At 44.1% G+C, this 20,418-nt stretch overlaps 1 protein-coding gene across 1 annotated transcript in view; it reads right to left on the minus strand.

The window, feature by feature from the left end:
- The window catches only part of LOC126107117 (beta-1,3-glucan-binding protein-like), a 279,494-nt gene that overhangs the window by 15,662 nt on the left and 243,414 nt on the right, over window positions 1-20,418 (minus strand). The window contains exon 5 of the mRNA XM_049913338.1: window positions 4,951-5,164. Within this exon, the coding sequence (XP_049769295.1) occupies window positions 4,951-5,164 (214 nt within the window). The remainder of the gene's footprint in view (window positions 1-4,950; window positions 5,165-20,418) is intronic.

A 20,418-nucleotide genomic window follows, 5' to 3' on the forward strand; every position in this document is an offset into this window, starting at 1 on the left:
CTAAGATTAATTTCGGAATTTAAGAAAGACTATTTAATGTATAGAGACTGAAGCAGTGAGTGAAAATTTGTACCAAGGCTGGGAATCGAACCCAGGTCTCCTGCTTACTAGACAGGTGCGCTAGCCACTTAGCAACCTTGGTACAACGATGTTCACAACTGCACCTGATAACTCTGGCATGCCTCCCTCCTCTATCCAAATTCTCACTGCCGCTCTAGTCTACTTTAAATTTCCCCTTACACATGAACAGACCTGCCGAGTCTCTCCATATTCTGGAATAGCACCTCAGCGTCGAGCGTAAATGGGGAATCCAGTCTGGAACCCAGCTGCAGGTACTTAATACAAATGGAATGACACAATTTCATTGACTTTACTGGTTTCATACAGAAATGATTTTATGTATACAGGGTGTTACAAAAAGATACGGCCAAACTTTCAGGAAACATTCCTCACACACAAATAAAGGAAAGATGTTATGTGGACATGTGTCCGGAAACGCTTAATTTCCATGTTAGAGCTCATTTTAGTTTTGTCAGTATGTACTGTACTTCCTCGATTCACCGCCAGTTGGCCCAATTGAAGGAAGGTAATGTTGACTTCGGTGCTTGTGTTGACATGCGACTCATTGCTCTACAGTACTAGTATCAAGCACATCAGTACGTAGCATCAACAGTTTAGTGTTCATCACGAACGTGGTTTTGCAGTCAGTGCAATGTTTAGAAATGCTGAGTTGGCAGATGCCCATTTGATGTATGGATCAGCACGGGGCAATAGCCGTGGCGCGGTACGTTTGTATCGAGACAGATTTCCAGAACGAAGGTGTCCCGACAGGAAGACGTTCGAAGCAATTGATCGGCGTCTTAGGGAGCACGGAACATTCCAGCCTATGACTAGCGACTGGGAAAGACCTAGAACGACGCGGACACATGCAATGGACGAGGCAATTCTTCGTGCAGTTGACGATAACCCTAATGTCAGCGTCAGAGAAGTTGCTGCTGTACAAGGTAACGTTGACCACATCACTGTATGGAGAGTGCTACGGGAGAACCAGTTGTTTCCGTACTATGTACAGCGTGTGCAGGCACTATCAGCAGCTGATTGGCCTTCGCGGGTATACTTCTGCGAATGGTTCATCCAACAATGTGTCAATCCTCTTTTCAATGCAAATGTTCTCTTTACGGATGAGGCTTCATTCCAACGTGATCAAATTGTAAATTTTCACAATCAACATGTGTGGGCTGACGAGAATCCGCACGCAATTGTGCAATCACGTCATCAACACAGATTTTCTGTGAACGTTTGGGCAGGCATTGTTGGTGATGTCTTGATTGGGCCCCATGTTCTTCCACCTACGCTCAATGGAGCACGTTATCATGATTTCATACGGGATACTCTACCTGTGCTGCTAGAACATGTGCCTTTACAAGTACGACAAAACATGTGGTTCGTGCACGATGGAGCTCCTGCACATTTCAGTCGAAGTGTTCGTACGCTTCTCAACAACAGATTCGGTAACCGATGGATTGGTAGCGGCGGACCAATTCCATGGCCTCCACGCTCTCCTGACCTCAACCCTCTTGACTTTCATTTATGGGGGCATTTGAAAGCTCTTGTCTACGCAACCCCAGTACCAAATGTAGAGACTCTTCGTGCTCGTATTGTGGACGGCTGTGATACAATACGCCATTCTCCAGAGCTGCATCAGCGCATCAGGGATTCCATGCGACGGAGGGTGGATGCATGTATCCTCGCTAACGGAGGACATTTTGAACATTTCCTGTAACAAAGTGTTTGAAGTCACGCTGGTACGTTCTGTTGCTGTGTGTTTCCACTCCATGATTAATATGATTTGAAGAGAAGTAATAAAATGAGTTCTAACATGGAAAGTAAGCGTTTCCGGACACATGCCCAAATAACATATTTTCTTTCTTTGTGTGTGAGGAATGTTTCCTGAAAGTTTGGCCGTACCTTTTTGTAACACCCTGTATAGACTGAGGAGGCGAGTGAAAATTTGTACCAAGGCCGGGAAAGTCTCTGAAATTATGTCATTTAATTTCTATAAGTACCTGCAGCTGGGTTTCAGGCTGGATCCCCCATTTACGTTCGATGCTGAGGTGCTATTCCAGAACATTCGACAACTGTTCGTGTGTAAGGGGGATTTAACTTAGACTGGGGCGGCAGTGAGAATTTGGACAGAGGAGAGAGGCATGCCAGTGTAACCCTTGCAGTTGTGTGAACCGCTGTGGCTAGCACACCTGCCTCGTAAGCTGGAGACCCAGATACAAATTTTCACCAGCCGCTTCAGTCTATATACATTAAATTTTATCTGTATGAGACCAGTAAAGTCTCTGAAATTACGTCATTGCAAGAATATTTGAGGTATTATAGCGACTGTATCGAACCTAACAAGGGAAACTCCCCATCGCAACCCCCTCAGATTTAGTGGTAAGATGGCGCAGTCAATATCCCGTCAAAAACTGAACACAAATCCAGCATGAAAACACGAAGAAGGTACACAGAACTGTAAAAAAAGAAGCAGACTGGAACTCAAGATGCGCAACACTGAGCACAGTAGAATAGCGGCGGCGTCTTAGTTATGTGGTCCGTCTTCAAATCTCCCACGTTTGCCATTTTTTTTTTCACAGGATTATCAACTGTCCGGCCCGTCGTTGACGTGTCTGTTCGCTATATTCAAATTTGTAGTTTAACGTCCGTTTGCAGAAGCGAGTTGTAAAGAAGGAATTCCCACACGTACGTACCTCCTATCTGTTCTACACATGTACCACATGTTATGACCCTTGCGTTCCGTTTTGGGAAGTTTTTACTCTTGAATTTCTTTGTTGTAACATAGTTCACACCCAATTTTTTGTTTTTGTTTTTTTTCCATTTCTGTGAGAGGCCTATGTGGCATGTTACTCTATTCATCGCATTTGCTTGTGACGGTAATATATTCTTACCACATGACTCATATTCTATAACAATGTATAGTATGACTACAGAAGGAGGACAGACCCGTCAGTGACTGGACGGAATTTCATAGTTTTGTGAGGGAAAGAAATAGGGGAGGAGGGAGTTTCGAACACAATGTTCCCACTTTGTAGTCCAACACCGAACCACACAATCATGACGCTATTATTCTTGACATTTGCTCGATGTTGCATTTGTTGAGCATGGACCGTTCACTGCTTCTATTTTGTTCCTTCTTTTTTCACAGTTCAGTACACGTTCTTACTGTTTTCATACTTGGTCTGTATTCAGTTTTTGACAGGCTATTGACTGAGCCATATTACCACTAAATCTGAGGGATGGAGCTGCGATGGGGAGTTTCCCTTGTATGAGCAACGGCTAACGCGGGTGAGATCATCCAAGGTGAACTGCGGTGTGAAAGCGAGTTAGGCAACTCGGGCACATCTGTGTAGAATTTAAAGGAGAATAAATTCGGTGTTCATTTAAATCGTGTGTAGTTTCAAAACGTATTTTCCTCATTTTATTAGCATTTGATGTTAGTCAGGAATAATACGAGTTTCAATAGAGTACGTGCAGCGAGAGGCACAGTTAGAGACTTGAATCGTGAGATGCGTGTTCCTTGGTATAAGGCTGTCCTTCAGTGCTGTCATGAATATCATAGGACGGTGCCTAACATTTCGGCAGAAAACCAATCACAACTTTTTCTTGTGGCTTTGTGCCAGATTGGTGCAGAGTCGACATGGTTATTAACGGATGTGGCACGGTTAGCTTAAGGGATGGTCGGCTGGCCTTCCTGTCGCCACCTCGTTACTTTCTCAGACAGAATCTGTGTGCGCCAGCAGTCTAAGTGTAGTCTTCGTCACACGAAAGCAAGCGAAAATTTTCGAAATATTTGTGAATCTTGTGACTGAAGTGGGATTTGGGTACCAGCCCTGTATTCACCTAATGGAATGTGGGAAACCGCCTAAAAACCACATCCGGTCTGGCCGGTGCACCGACCCTCGTCGTTAATCCGCCGGGCGGATTCGATCCGGAACCGGTGCACCTCCCCGTTCCGAAAGCAGCGCTTTAACAAGCACGGCAAACCAGTCAGAATATCTTTTAATATCTAATACTGGGGAAGACGTACATTCTGTAGTGGTTGTTTTGTGAGAAGTGTTTCCCTTGCGGTGAAGATAACAGCCACTACCCATTTCACGATAAACACACACTTTCGAACAGTGACAAACCCACTCTCTTCAAGCGTGCTCGGCAACTTGTTTGGAGTATCGTTGTAATAGAGCTAGGCTTTGTTGCTTGTACGACTCCTATTCGTATTGTGAAATGTATGACTTTCAAATACGTTACTCGACAGAATGTACTGTCTGATGCTATATCCAGGAATACCCGCAAAAAGTCCAACTCACTAACATTTTAAGGAGCGGTATAAAATGACGTGCAAGGAGTCCCGAGGAATCGTCTGTATTCCTCCGCAAGTTACTCTCCTGCAACAATATCACATAGCGTGGTTTGAAGGTCGACCTGAGAAGAGAATTCCCTTATCAGGTTCTCCATGCAATACAAGTTTTTTCCAACTATTGGAAAAGTCTCATCGAAGTCATATTTTACATCAGTTTTCAGGCAATATTTTATCCTAACAATGTTTGCTACTATACATTTTTGCATTGTCACATATTTTAGTGCAAACTGGTCAGTAACTGTGACAAAATGATAAAACGTCAGTGTTTTGGTTTCTGACACTTGCTCTGGAAATCTCCCCTCTCCTACCTCACCCTTTCTTCACGATAACCAAAGAACGAGGTATGTTCCACGCTAAATAGCTTACAAGTCAGCGACTTCAGAATAAGCGTGCATGGATCACAGGCACGAAACATAACACGGAAAAATGAAGTAAAATATTCTGTGACAGGTTGTCATACCAGTTGGGTATAATATGTTGAAAGAGAGAGAGAGAGAGAGAGAGAGAGAGGGAGGGAGACGCACCTCTTTGTCGAAGGGCGCGAGCACGTCCCCCGCGCGCCAGATGTTGTTGCCGCCCGGGTTCTGCTCGAAGCCGCCCAGCCTCCAGAAGCCACCGGCGGGCGCCGAGATCGACCCGATCAGCTGATGATCGATCGTGAAACTGATAGAGTTACGTGTCCATACCATCCCATAGAGATGGAAGTCGTCCGCGAAGTCACGGCCGTTGGAGAGAGTCCTGAAAACAAAATTATTTTATTTTGCAGTCCAATGTTCATTAAATACATCCTGTGTCTACATGATATCAAATGAATGAGTTTTCACCAGTTACATTTCGTTGTTACAACTGGAATTAGGAAAGAATTTCCTAGTCAAACTTTTCTTTCAATCATTCTTTCGATCCACCATTTATCTGTCAATATTTCATCTTCCTAATGAAATTATGTATCACTATTGATGACATTACGAACATTTACCAAACTGAAACTGTTTATATGTTTCAATGTAAGTAATTACACAGTAAAGAAACTGATGACACATTTAAGGTAAGGTAAGCATGTGGAAGGAGGATATAAGATGAACATCAACAAAAGCAAAACGAGGATAATGGAATGTAGTCGAATTAAGTCGGGTGATGCTGTGGGAATTAGATTAGGAAATGAGACACTTAAAGTAATAAAGGAGTTTTGCTATTTGGGGAGCAAAATAACTGATGATGGTCGAAGTAGAGAGGATATAAAATGTAGACTGGCAATGGCAAGGAAAACGTTTCTGAAGAAGAGAAATTTGTTAACATCGAGTATTGATTTAAGTGTCAGGAAGTCGTTTCTGAAAGTATTTGTATGGAGTGTAGCCATGTATGGAAGTGAAACATGGACGATAAATAGTCTGGACAAGAAGAGAATAGAAGCTTTCGAAATGTGGTGCTACAGAAGAATGCTGAAGATTAGATGGGTAGATCACATAACTAATGAGGAGGTACTGAATAGAATTGGGGAGAAGAGGAGTTTGTGGCACAACTTGACAAGAAGAAGGGACCGGTTGGTAGGACATGTTCTGAGGCATCAGGGGATCACAAATTTAGCATTGGAGGGCAGCGTGGAGGGTAAAAATCGTAGAGGGAGACCAAGAGATGAATACACTAAGCAGATTCAGATGGATGTAGGTTGCAGTAAGTACTGGGAGATGAAGAAGCTTGCACAGGATAGAGTAGCATGGAGAGCTGCATCAAACCAGTCTCACGACTGAAGACCACAACAACAACAACAACAACAAGCATGTGCAATCCTGGTTAATTGTCGAGCTGACGAGGAGTGCTTAGGAGTAATAAATTCATACCTGTATCAGGACCCTATCTTCCCCTGTTAACAACCATAAACGATAGCATCACTTCTTCCCTTCTAAGAATTTAATTGCAATAGGGTCCACGGGTGTGATAGACTTCTTGAAAGTAATATGTTTCCTACAATGGATGTTATCTATTTCGATTTATTTTCGCTTTTTTTTTAGTTCGCAAAATAAAAATAAACGAAAATGATTAACAGCGGATGCAGGAAACTTATGTGTTTCAAGATCTTTTCCTCCATGCTGAAGGACTCGCAAGACAGAAATCTTCATTCTTTCAATCCCAAAGATGTCACAGGCATACATAATCTCGCTTTCAGTATTTATATAACTATGACAATAATTCATCAATCATACACAAGCCGGTCACTAGGGTGACTCTTATACCGCATTTCTTAAAATTAAACTAACCTCAATGTTTCTCGGGTCAACGTCCCCCCCCCCCCCCAACACTAGATTGGTTCCATTTCATGTAAACATATTAAATCTGGGCTCGGTAGAAAAAGGGGAAATGGTACCTTTTGTAAAGCTACAATAGTAAAATTACTGTGTCTTTGGAGCTCTTTGGCTTACATTTAAGTGGGGTTTGAGGCTAGAATGGGCCACAATATTTTCTCTTCTCAAATCATGCAAGTCGCCGAATGTACCGATAGCCCAATGAGGCGTTTAACCTTCATTGTGTGGAGAGTGCCTAGCCGGCTTGAAGGGGTTTTGTGTTATTTTTGGCCTGTTTTTGGCACCGTGACTTGGATCCTGTCAATCAGGTTACCGTGAATACGAACCAGGATGTTTATTTCAACATTCTCTGTGGCCCTTCTTCTACATCTTCATGAATGTTCTGTAGATATTCTCATCCAAGATAAGAACAATCTTGTTCACAGGGCTGCACGGATACGTTCCTGGTTTGACGAACACTTAGGCACCCTATCTTACCTGGACTGGCCCGCTAAATCATCCGAAAATGATCGCACAGAAAATATCTGGTACCGGTACTGTGTAGAAGAGCGGATGAAACGTAGAAATCATGCCTCCTTAAACTAGATAGATCTGCAGGATCTAACCGTCAATGAGTGACTTCAGCGAAATTTGGTACACCTGTAGAAATTTGCAGGATATTATGAAGGCTCGAAACGTCGTTACACGATATTAGCGTCGTGTCTCCCTGCGGTTGACCAACATTTTTGTCGAGTACGTACTTATTGGTCTAGTAATGTTAGCGGAGTGTACTTCACTACCACAAAATGACGAAGGCCCTGGAAAATGAAGATTACAATGTAACGTGTCGTCTACTACAATTTCATTGCAGACCGAGTACGAACTTGTATTGAGGAACAATAGATACAAAGGAACTATACGTAAGTACACTGCTTGACAAAAAAAGTGAAACGTTGCAAAGGACATGGTCGGATGTCCACGTAATTTCGTACACGTAGTACATGTAAGTAAATATTTAGAGCTGCAATTTTCTGTGACACGAAGAACTGCCACCAGAGTGGATTAATGTTGTTCGGCTTTTGTGTTGTTACCAGACCCGGCAGGGTATATAAAGCGCATGCAGAGCGTCAGATGTTAAATCATCACTGTGAAGGACACAAAATGGCTCTGAGCACTATGCGACTTAACTTCTGAGGTCATCAGTCGCCTAGAACTTAGAACTAATTAAACCTAACTAACCTAAGGACATCACACACATCCATGCCCGAGGCACTGTAGTGGTCGGCCAGCCGGAGTGCCCGAGCGGTTCTAGGAGCTACAGTCTGGAACCGCGAGACCGCTAGATTCGCAGGTTCGAATCCTGCCTCGGGCATGGATGTGTGTGATGTCCTTAGGTCAGTTAGGTTTACGTTGTTCTAAGTTCTAGGGGATTGATGACCATAGAAGTTAAGTCCCATAGTGCTCAGAGCCATCTGAACCATTTTCGTAGCAGTCGCTCGGCTCCAGACTGTAGCGCCTAGAACCGCACGGCCACTCTGGCCGGCTGTGAAGGACACAGAAATGCCGTGTACACGTGCGGGACACCTGACAGAGTTTGAAAGCGCCTTATTGTTGGTCTCCAGTTGGCCGGCTAGTCGAATCGTGCAGTATTCAGATTTGTGGGGCATTCTGATGTGACAGCGACGCGATGTTGGATTCCATGGGAACGTAACTACAGGCATACCCGTCGTCAAGGCTCCGGTCGACCGTGTCTGACAACCAGAAGAGCCAAGCACATCACAGCTCTTCCACACCTGCGCCCGTCACCCAAGGACAAGTGATGGGTTCAAATGGCTCTAAGCACTATGGGACTCAAGTAATGGGGTTCTTGGGACGATCCGAGTCATCCCACATCACTGGTTGGAGACAAGTACCAGCGGACTAGGGAATTACAATCCCATGCGTAGGCTGCTGTTTACATCAGAACACAAACGGCGCCCGCGGGATCAGCCGAGCGGTCTAGGACGCTGCAGTCATGGACTGTGCGGCTGGTCCCGGTGGAGGTTCGAGTCCTCCCTCGGGCGTGGGTGTGTGTTTGTCCTTAGGATAATTTAGGTTAAGTAGTGTGTAAGGTTAGGGACTGGTGACTTTAGCAGTTAAGTCCCATAAGATTAAAAAAAACACACAAACGCCAGCGTTTGAGGCGTTGGCGTGACCGGCAAGCACAGACTGCTGATGAATGGCGTCGCATTACGTTCAGCGATGAACCGCGGTTCTGAACTAATCCAGATGACCATCGCTGGCAAGTGTGGCAGAGACCTGGAAAGAAGATTCTTCCGATCTTTTGGAGAGGCATAGCGGTCTTGCTCCTGGAGTGATTGTTTGGGGAGCCATTGGGTATGAGTTCGGGTCTGGGCTGGTAGTGACTGAGGGAAATTTGCCGGCGCAACGGTGCATCACGGACATCGTGAGACAGTTTCGCCGTACTATTTTTCAACAGGACAATGCTGTTCCATACATGACACGAGTTCCTATGAACTATCTGCGTAGCCAGCAAGATCCCCAAATGTGTCCCCGATGGAACATGTATGGAACCAGCTCAGATATCTACTTCGTTCTAGTATCCAGGACATCATGATGCTGTGGGCAGCTTGCCTCAGGAGAGGGTACTACGTCTTTAGGGCACCCTTCCCAATCGAGTCAGCTCGTACATCCAGACCAGAAGGGGACAACTTTGTGCTGGCAAGTGGACTCACAGTGTCACGTTCTTTGCAAATCTGACTCGATATTGTAATTCCTCAAATGACACGACGTACCCCCTCAAGCAGTGAAGTTTCATTTTGTTTCCTCCTCCGCTTCTGGGTGCTTCGCATTTTTTGTCAGGCAGTGAAGTTTAGGGAGTTCGCGGAAAGGACTAAGGACCGTAATTTGAGTTACAGTCATCCCAGATGGAATTCCAATATTTTAACTATGGCTCTACACCAGCCCTTCTGTACATTTATTTATTGTTCCACACCCAACTTTTGGCAATTGCAGTGTGAAATGTCTGACAAGTAATTTTGTAGAAAGCGTGCGCATCGTTTCTTGACACTATTTGCAATTTGTTCAGAACCCTCAGTACCGATGCTGTTACAGGTTCGGTCTTCGCGACCTGTGCTGGTAAACAACGCAGTGCCCGGTGCCCTAGAGCGCGTGCATCGGCCCACGCGGCGCACCGGTCTGCGACGATCCGTCAGGCAAGCTGGCCTCGGCGGGCGTGGTGCGCCGTCCTTGGCGGAGCAGCTCTCGGTCCGTCTTGCTCAAAGGTCATTAAGCCAAAAATACCTAATCGGCAGACAGGCAGCCGCGGCCGAGCCGCCACCTGAGTAACGGTCGCCGCTGCTCCCGCTTCAGAAGCCTCGCCTCCGCCACGCCTCGACTCACAATGGGTGCTTCACTTTTACCGTTCTACACAGCCACATTGACAGAGAGTGACATTTACATCAGCTATACAATTTCCCACTATGTGTCACGAAAATGCTCCAAAAAATTACGCAAGCTAACTAATGAATTTATGATCTCCTAAATGATCACAATGGAATGGATAGTCTCAAAAAGAGGTTACAATATGAACATCACAAAAATTAAATAAGGCTACAGGCGAACTAAATCGGAACTTGTTGAGGAACATAGATTAGGAAATTAGACAACAAAAGCAGTGAGTGTGCTCTATTATTTGTGCAGCAAAAATAAGTGATGGTGGCTGAAGTAGAGAAAGTTTAACATGCAGACTGCAGTGGCAAACAAAGAAATTTGCTAACATGGAGCCTAAATCTTGAAGCGTAAATCTTAACATTAGGTAGTCTGGAATGCAACCTTGGTTTAAATGGTTCTGAGCACTATGGAACTTAACATCTGAGGTCACCAGTCCACTAGAACTTAGAACTACTTAATCCTAACTACCCTAAGGACATCACACACATCCATGCCCGAGGCAGGATTGGAACCTGCGACCGTAACAGTCGCGCGGTTCCGGACTAGAATCGCTCGGCCACCGCGGCTGGCGGAGTGCAACCTTGTACAGAAATGAAATGTATAGGATAAGCAGTTAAGACTACAAGAAAACAGAAGCTTTTGAAATGTGGTGCTACAAGAAAATGCTGAATATTAGCTTGGCAGATCGGATAAATAACGAGCACGCACTGAATAAAATTGTTGAAAAAGGAATTTACGGTTCAACGTGACTAAAAGGAGGGATCGATTGGTAGGAGACATCTTGAGGCAGCAACGAATCGTCAGTTTGGTAATGGAGGGGAGTGTGTATGAGAGTGGGGGGGAAGGATAGTAACAGTTGTAGAGGGAGACCGAGGGATGAATACAGCAAGCAGATTGAATTGCGCATAGGCTGGTACAGAGTAGAGAAGCGTAGAGACCTATACTAAACCAGTCTTCAGACTGAAAACCGCAACACGAACAAATGTATCAGAGCTTTCCAGTCATTTATTCGTATTTCTCCGTTTACTGTACTTACAGATGCAGTAGTATGTATCAACAGCGTAATTATCGTTATTACCAAGCAAACAGGTTCGTATTATTTTTAACATAGCGCTGAGAGTCCTTGTTCTGATCACTGACTGTTTGGTTGTTAAACATTAAAGCAAACGAAATAGATATCGAAAAAGCATATGAACTCCGCCGCAAGGAAGCTACCAGTATTTTTCCCCCTCTCGTGTCGAATATTAACATGGAACACACGTCCTGATATACAGCTGAGTATCAGCCCGTCCTGTATGGCTCCACTGCGTAGTAACGTGTACTCGTGAAAGGGCGACGACGAAATTCTCCATACGACGTTTTGATACGCGCATCTACCTAAAATTAACAGTGGAAAACAGGTGTTCTGTTTTTATCAATGGTTTCTCATTTGAAGAGAAAAATATTCACTTTCGGCTGTGTTTTTTGTTTTTAGGACTCCTATTTTCCGTAGTCTCAGTTACACAAGTAACGTACGTTACATTATTTTTTGCGATTGTAGTAATACTCTTATTTATACCATACGCGTTTCGTTTTATTTCAACGTATCTTCAATGACCACCGTAACGATTTCGTTTTTCTTATAAATATTTCTATAAATATCGTAAAGAGGTTTACTCTACTACTACTAAGCAGTACTGAATTATAATTATTACTCACTATTTTAAAAATCGAGCACCTGTGTGTACAAGAACGTTATGAATTAAGTAGCAAGCAAAAATCGTGATAATACGACGTTAATCCCAAAAGTAAGGAGTCTTATTTTTTTATAGGTACATAGACCTGTTTATTTCTACAATGGTTTACGTCAGTTTACAGCTTGAACATTTAGCTATTTTTCGACATAATCACCATTTCTGTCGATGCATTTTTGCAGATGGTGTCGCAGTTTTTGTATGTCCATGTCATACCAGCTCGCCGCCATGCTGTTCAGTAAGTTATGAACCTCTTCTTTCACATCGTCGTCGGATCTGAATCGCTTTCTGGAACAGGTGATAGTCACTGGACGCCAAGTCAGGACTATAGGGTGGGAGGGTGATTATGTTCCACTGAAACTGTTGCAGGAGAGCAATGGTTTGCCGAGCGATGTGTGGGCGAGTGTTGTCATGGAGAATGTATACGCCCTTGCTCAACATTCCTCTTCTCCGGCTCTGAATTGCCCGTTTGAGTTTTTCAGAGTCTCACAGTACCTGTCAGCGTTAATTGTGGTCCCAGTGAGCATAAAGTCGACCGACAATACCCCTTTCCGATCCGGCTTTGGCGAAGAAGGATGCCGCCACTGGCGTGATTGTTGCTTGGTCTCAGCTGTAAAGTGGTATGCCGAGGTTTCGTCACCCGCGACAACTGAGTCCAGAAAGTTGTCCTGTTCGGCTGCTAGGCGGTGAAGAAATGCGCGGGAAGCATCAACTCGTTGCCGCATGTGGTCCTCAGTCAGCATGCGTGGCACCCATCTTGCGCGCACCTTCCGGTAGTTCAATGTTTCCGTTACAATTATGTTAGTGGTGCGTCTGGAAACCTCAGGAACCAACGTGCAGAGATCATCCAGAGTGATCCGCCGGTCTTCACGCATGCTTTTCTCAACCTTCAACACTGTCTCCTCAGAAATTGACGGTATCCCGCTCCTTTGTTTGTCGTGAATTTCGGTCCGACCAGCTCCAAACTCTCTACACCACTTGTGAACATTTTTGACATCCATGCACGACTCACCATACACTTTGGTCAACTGTCGATGGACTTCAATCGGCGCAGTGCCCTTTGCGTTCAAAAACCTAATAACTGCGCTCAATTCGCACCTGGTGGTAACATCCAACGGAAGCTCCATTCCCAAAGGCTGCCAAGCCAAGACTGAGCGCCTCAGCGCGGCGTGCTCATGTTTACACACTGTGCGTGAAGCGCTCTTCATAACAGTGTGACCAACTGCCACACAAACAGAGTTCTGTACTTGTAAAAAAATAGGAGACCTTACTTTTGGGATTACCCTCGTAATTCTACCTTAATACTGTTTAATAGTAGTAATGTAAAACATGAGAACTATTTACCATCTTGACAAGAGAGATTTGTAAGAAAAACCAAACGTTCTAGTGACCATTGTAGATACACTGAAATTAAATGAAAAGTGTATGGTCTAAACAAAACTTTTGTTGGAGTTGCAAAAGACGGTATGTAACCTATTACTTGGATATCTTTAGTTTCGTGTTTATGAACCAAAAAAATAGTGTTCAGAATGAGCACTGGCACTTGAAATACTGTAGGTTAAAAATAATAATCTGTTCACATGCTATTTACTATTCAACAACAGTATCATCAAAGATGAAAGGAATCGACGTGGTCGTCTGACAGTATGTTACTTTTCCTACCGCAATGTATGGCTCGAGGAGTCATACGTGCTCCTCCACCTGGCGTTAGCAGCTGTAATAAAACGTACGGATCGATGGAGAACTATTTATGGAGCATATACTGTTTTCCTAGGAATGTGAGTCTATTGTTGAAAAGAGAAATAAACTGATTTGTCGCGTAGAAACTTCAGAAATCGCAGGTGAGCTGTTGTACGAGGGCTGTCCAGAAAGTAAGTTACGATCGGTCGCGAAATGGAAACGACTATGAAAATCCGATAAAGCTTTGCAAAGATGTGTTGGGCAGTGTCTCTAGTATGACTCTAGGTAGAATTATGTCGCTCTTTTCATTCCTGAGCTCTTAGTGAGCGCGTAAAGATGTTATAGAAAATAGTGTCTCCCGCCAAGTACGAGGGCCTGGTGAGAATTTTCCCCTGAAGCTATGCAACCAACATTACATAACTGTGGTGCGGTTTCTTCTTCAAGACAATTCTCAGCCTCATTCTGCAGGGGCAATGAAGATGTTCCTGCATCGTTTCAATTGGAAATGTTTGGTTACCCACAATACAGCCCGTAATTGTCTCCCACTGAGTTTCATCTCTACTCAAACGAACCGCTGGCTATGAAGACAACATTTTGGCACAGACAACGAGCTTTAGGCCAGCGTAGAGAATTGGCGGAAAGCACTGGCGCCTGCCTTCTATGATGAGGGTATTGGAACGTTGGTACAACGCTACGGTTCAAATGGCTCTGAGCACTATGGGACTCAACTGCTGAGGTCATTAGTCCCCTAGAACTTAGAACTAGTTAAACCTAACTAACCTAAGGACATCACAAACATCCATGCCCGAGGCAGGATTCGAACCTGGGACCGTAGCGGCCTTGCGGTTCCAGACTGCAGCGCCTTTAACCGCACGGCCACTTCGGCCGGCAGGTACAACGCTACGACAAGTGTCTGAGTCAGAACGGCGACTACGTAGAGAAGTAGCTGAAAGGTGTAGCTAACTGTTACAAATGAAACATTTCTGATTTTCACCGTGATTTTCATTTCGCGACCAATCGTAACTTACTATCTGGACAGCCGTCGTATTTCGCCTCTAGATGCGGAGCTAGTAGAGTCCTATCACTGTGACGTAAAATATTTTATTACAAGTATCTGGTCGGAAAAGCAGTGTACTGTGTTAACTACCAAACCTGTAATGACATAATGCGCTGCTGCTGATGGTGACCTTTCCGAAGGGTGGAACCGAGCGCGGTGGCGCGGTAGTGAGACGTAAGGTCGTAGTCTTCCTTCATATCCTTCGGATATGAAAAGTTCCTTTGGATACGCATGCCTGTCCGAAGTATGATTGCATCGTTCTTCTTAACAACACAGGCACTGCAATATCGAATTTATCGGCTGATAACAGGCAGCAGCTTTCAACAAAAAGTGCTCTCCTGTACGGGAACGCACCAACTCGTCACCTGTTTCGTCCGAATTAATACCATATGCAGTGCATTGCCAGGACTGAAAGTAACGGAAGTGGGATTTCCATATGGCCAATCGTTGGGAAAAAGCATTTTTGGTGCGGGTCGGGCGTGGAATGAGCCATTTGTGTGATCGTAGTTTCCAGGCAGCGGTTGGTGCAGCGAAAGAGCACAGGACAGTAATCCGAGAGTCGTGGGGTCGAGACCCTACACGGAAACGTTTTTATATTTTCAATTTGTGCGTTACTTACACAGCAAATAATGCGAAATATGCACGAAGTCTGCCATTCGTATACAGCGCAATGCGCTATAACCCTTTGTGGAAAATTATTGCCGACAGTCTATGTATGCCTACAAGAAAGTACTGTACGTTATGAACAGAGGGTTCAAATTCAAAAAACTGTGAGATATATATATATATATATATGATTGATGTGATGTAGCCCTATGCACTCCAGAACAAACTTCTTTTGGTAATTGACTCCTGAGAAGACAAACAAATTCACAGTTATACTATGAGATTTTTCAAGGCGAAGGAGGATTGCCATCGTACAGCATTAAAGTGACTCCTCCCAATTGCACTCCACTAGTACAAACTTGCGTTGTCTGTTTTTATCGTCAGATAAAGAATTTAATCAGAAAGCCACAAAACGGCTCTTTTGTCTTCGAAAGAGACAAATAAATCATACTCAGAGAAGACTGCAACAAATACATTGCATTGCACATCAACCAGACATCCTCCCCAACATTTGGCGTGGTTCGCTGCCGAATTATGAGATGAGAGAGAACTTCTTATGACTGTAAGTAAGGTTTGTTTTTCTACAGAATTTTTTAAAAAAATCATGTAACTGTATATATGGGGCGTTTGTAACATGTGAAGGATAGCAAGGAAATTACTGATTTCCCTGTTTTTTCTATGAATTCATCCTAGCACTTGTACTTCATCAACTGTAAAATAATAAAAGTAATATTATATACGAACTTCTAGTGTACGCCTTATAATCACTCACTGAAATTTATTTCCAATCGTAAATTTTCAAGCCTTTTATGAAAATACTTAGAAATGCAAAATACTGAACATTATTTCGGTTTATTTGCAGTGGAAATAACTTAAAAAATAACAATTAAAAAATATTTCAGCAGAGGCAGTCGATCCAACGACCCTCCGATCACCGTTCTGTACTCTTTACGCTGTGCCAGCCGCTGCCTGGAATCTACGCTAACATAAATGCCTGATGTCGCCCCCGACCGGCATCAGAAATGCAATTTTCTCGAAGCGCTTGGCTTTCTGTAGCTCCCGCTGTTGTCACTTCCGTTACTGGCCAAGCCCTGCGTATACCCTAAATTTGGACGTAATCGGTGGTGTCGAGTAGGCACGGTCCCCTTGTTAGTTACAAAAGCATTTCCAGGGAGAAAAGTCAAGGCCCAAAGGAATCGAACCATGAATCTTCGGATTCGTAAACTAAAAGCTGATCATCGAGCAAACTTGTTTGTATATGACGAAATCTTTTCGGGTTATCAGCCGAGTCAAGGCGTCGTTCTGCGGTAACGTTTCAAGTTTCCTAGTTGTCATCGTAAGGCGGTTTCCGTCAGTTGCCTGAAGATGACAAGTAGGAAAAGTGTTGAAACATTGCCCCAGAACGACACCTTGGCTTGGCTGATAACCCGAGAAGATTTCATTATCTAATTCGCCCAGAAAGTCTAAATTCGCATATCGTTGTATATTCCAGAAATTTCTGACCCATGGAAATCATATAACAATAAGGTCCGATGATCCGAAAGCATGTTTTCTGGTGTTCGTGTCAGTCTCTCGAAGAGAAATCAGTATGCTATCTTTAACAATATTTTATCTTAGTTGCGAATGGACCTCATCGTTGAAGACTATAATCGTTTGCGAATCACAGTAACGTTTTCATAAAACAAATAATATTTGGTTATACGCCATTTTTCTATCCCACTCGCTTCGCTAACTGCCAGACCATTACTAGTGCTCATCGTAAATTTTATATTATCAGTTATAATTTGATTAAGGAAATCGTGGTTTCGCTGTATATTACTCGAATCATCATCATAAATATCTAGAGTAGTTTCCAACCCCACGTAGCATTTGTTTGCAACATAAGCCTCGACATCTAGTCCCGTTTTCCAATCATCCTTCTGTGTTTACTCTGGTTCAATCCTCACCTCTTTTTTCAACACTTCCTTCCACATTTTTCAGCCATCTTTACCTTGGTCTCCCTCTTGGTCGTTTCCTTCCCATCTCCCTTTCATATATGTCCTTGGAAATACTTTTGTTTTTCGAGCTCTGTAAGTGTCAGGACCATCTTAGCCTTGTTGTTTCTATCTTGCTCTGTAAGTTTGCCTCTTTCAATATTTCCCGTACCTTTTCATTCCTCATCCTGTCCCTACTTGTTACTCCTGTCCTGCTTCAGAAGAACTTCATTTCACATGCATGTCATCTGCTTACACCTCTTTTCTTTATTAGCCATGTTTCCGATCAGTAGGTCCGTATATGGATGTAGTGACTTCTATATATTACTTCGTTGCTTCTCTGAGGGACGTCTTTGTTCCAGACCAGGCTCTTAACACTCCGCAGAAATGCTTCTGCCTGTCTGCCACGTTCACTGGTCTGTTTCTCATTTCTTCCATTTTCCTCTGCCACACTTCCCAAGTCCTCGACACTTTCTACTTTGTTCAAATGTTTACCTCCAATCCTTATTCCGCTAGGTCTATCTCTCATTCCACTTGTAATCATGATCTCACATTTCTTTGCATTAAATTTCATTCTATACTGTCTCACAGTTTGTTCCCAAGCACCCAGCTGTTCCTGAATCTCCTCCTCATTGTTTCCACAGATCATCAAATCATCATCGAACACCATTGCTTTCATCCTGTCATCTCCAGTTTCTCCAGTCATCTTAGTCATTATCTCATCCAAGCCCACAATGAAGATGGGAGGTGACAAAGCACTGCCCTGTTTCACGCCACTTGTTTGATGGAACGAATCCTTCCTTTCAATCCACACTTTCACACAACTCAGATTGCTACACAACATCTCCTCCGCTCTACTTGTTCCATTTTGTTGGGATCGTTTATAATCTATCTACATGTCAATAATGTTGAATACAGAATGGTCTTCAAGTAATATACAGTAGGCAAATAAGACAACTGGCAGAGAAGAGAAGAAAGTGGATGGAAGAATGGACAAAGATAATGAAGATAGCAGAGAAAGTAAGAAAATATTATAAGGGGCGTTGAAAAAGAAACAAGCCGGAGTCTGGAAAGCGCAAACCGCTGACAGGTGGGTAATATCGTGGCGTGTTTAACCGAGGTGTGGTTCCGACTAGAGCGTGGAAGTTCACAGCCCGTCGCTAGAGGGCGTACGTGCACATCACGTGACTACACAGAGCTAGCAGAAGCATGCTTCAATCGTCCACGTTGCTAGTTGCGTTGCAAACAAGGACGTGGAGGCGTCAAAGAAGAGCAAAGAGACGTTGTTCGTTTTCTGACAGCGGAAGGAACAGGAAGAACGGACATTCATCGACCGAATGTCACAAGTGTACAGCGAACACTGCATGTCCCTTCCAAGGGTCAAGGCGTGGCACAAGCGCCTCAGGGAAGGACGGGTGTCGTTAGCCGATGATGCACTTTCTGGAGCACCACACTGCATTACCGATGACACCGTCCAGCTGGTGGATACACTCATTACCCAGGACCGGCGGTGACAGTGACAGCCATAGCCGCTGAGGTCGGATCGAGCCACACCAGGAAGCATATCGGATGGCCCACTGTCTTACTCATCTGCAGCGCTATGTTTGGGAAGGGAATGCGTTCCTGGCACGAGTGGTGGCTCGAGATGAGTCATGGTGTCATCACTTCGAACCAGAATTAAAACGACAAAGTCTCCAGTAGAAACATTAAGGGTCACCACCATAAAAAAAGCCAAGGGCATCCACACGAGTGCAGGAAAGGTTATGCTAACGTTCATCTTTGACCAAGATGCACCCCTTCTGATTCACGGCGTCCTGCAACACGGGACAACAGTGAATGCCCAGCGTAACTCGCAAACCTCGATCACCCTTCGCCACGCGATCAAATCAAAACGGCCAAGCAATCTCACCCGTGGGCTCATTCTGCTCCACGACAATGCAAAGCCTCATTCGGCCAACATAGTCGTGGCACTCCTGCAGAAATTCAAATGGGAGATTCTTGGCCACCCTCCATACAGACTGGACCTCTCTCCCTGTGATTACGCCTTTTTTGGTCCACTTAAAAAGGCTCTGAGGGGCAAACGATTCACCTCGGGTGACGACGTCCAGGTGTACGTGCGGAACTGATTAACAACACAGGTCCGGGAATTTTATGAGACAGCCATTCACTGCCTTGTGTCACCGTGGGACAAGTGTCAACAGCCAGGGTCAATACTTCTAACATACAGGTACTGGTTTCTGTAATTATACCTCCTTCTGGTTTCTTTTTGAACGCCTCTTATACATAGAATGTTCAGATGTAAGAGGAGAGGTTTGAGAGAGGATGCAACGATGATGGATAATAGTGACATAGAGGTTAATGAAAATGAGACAATGAAGATAGTGTGGAAGGAATACTTTGAGCACTTGTTAAATCCGGACGGACTTTGAGTTGAGGATAATAGGCTAAAGGTAACAGTAGTAAACTCTGGTGGTAAAACGACCTGACATGGAATAAAATGGAAGATGGCACTGGACAATATGAAAGGAAGAAAGGTGCCATGTGTGGACGAAGTAAGTGAAGGCAGCAAGGAAAATTGGGAAACAGTGGCTGTGTCGCGTGACGAGGGTGGTGTAGAATGAGAAGAAGACTCCAAAAGATTGGATGGGGGCACTAATTGCCCCTATATTCAAGAAAGGGAGTGGGAAGGGTTTCAGGAACTACAGCGGAGTCACACTGATACCACACTGTGCCAAGGTATATGAAAAGATTCTGGAGAGCAGAATCCAATCAAGGACCGAGACGAAACAGAGAGGAACAGCATAGCTTCAGACCTGGGAGGTCAACCGTTGACCTGATATCTGCAGTGAGCAGCTCCAGAAGCACAACAATGAATCTGGGGAAGAGCTTTCTCGGTATAGAAAAGGCATTTGATAGACCTGTAGAAGAAGCATCTGGAAAGCTTTGAAAAAGGAAATGAGAAAAAGGTGGCAAGCAGAGTGGAAGAGGTGTGCTGTAGAAATCTGAGTTGTTTGAAAGTGCGAATTGAAAGGACGGATTGGTTCCAGCAATTCTTGGGTCTACAGTAATCAAACATCGACTAAAAATGTTTCACCGAAGTTATATATTATTTCATTTATTTTAAATGTAACCTAGAAGTCCCTGTGCTTCATGTTAACTCTTTCAGTGATCTCGCGTGTCATATACTTGCAACGCACATATATGTACCCCA

The sequence above is a fragment of the Schistocerca cancellata genome, chromosome 1 (genome assembly GCF_023864275.1).
Source record: "Schistocerca cancellata isolate TAMUIC-IGC-003103 chromosome 1, iqSchCanc2.1, whole genome shotgun sequence".
In the NCBI taxonomy this organism is placed as follows: Eukaryota; Metazoa; Arthropoda; class Insecta; order Orthoptera; family Acrididae; genus Schistocerca; species Schistocerca cancellata.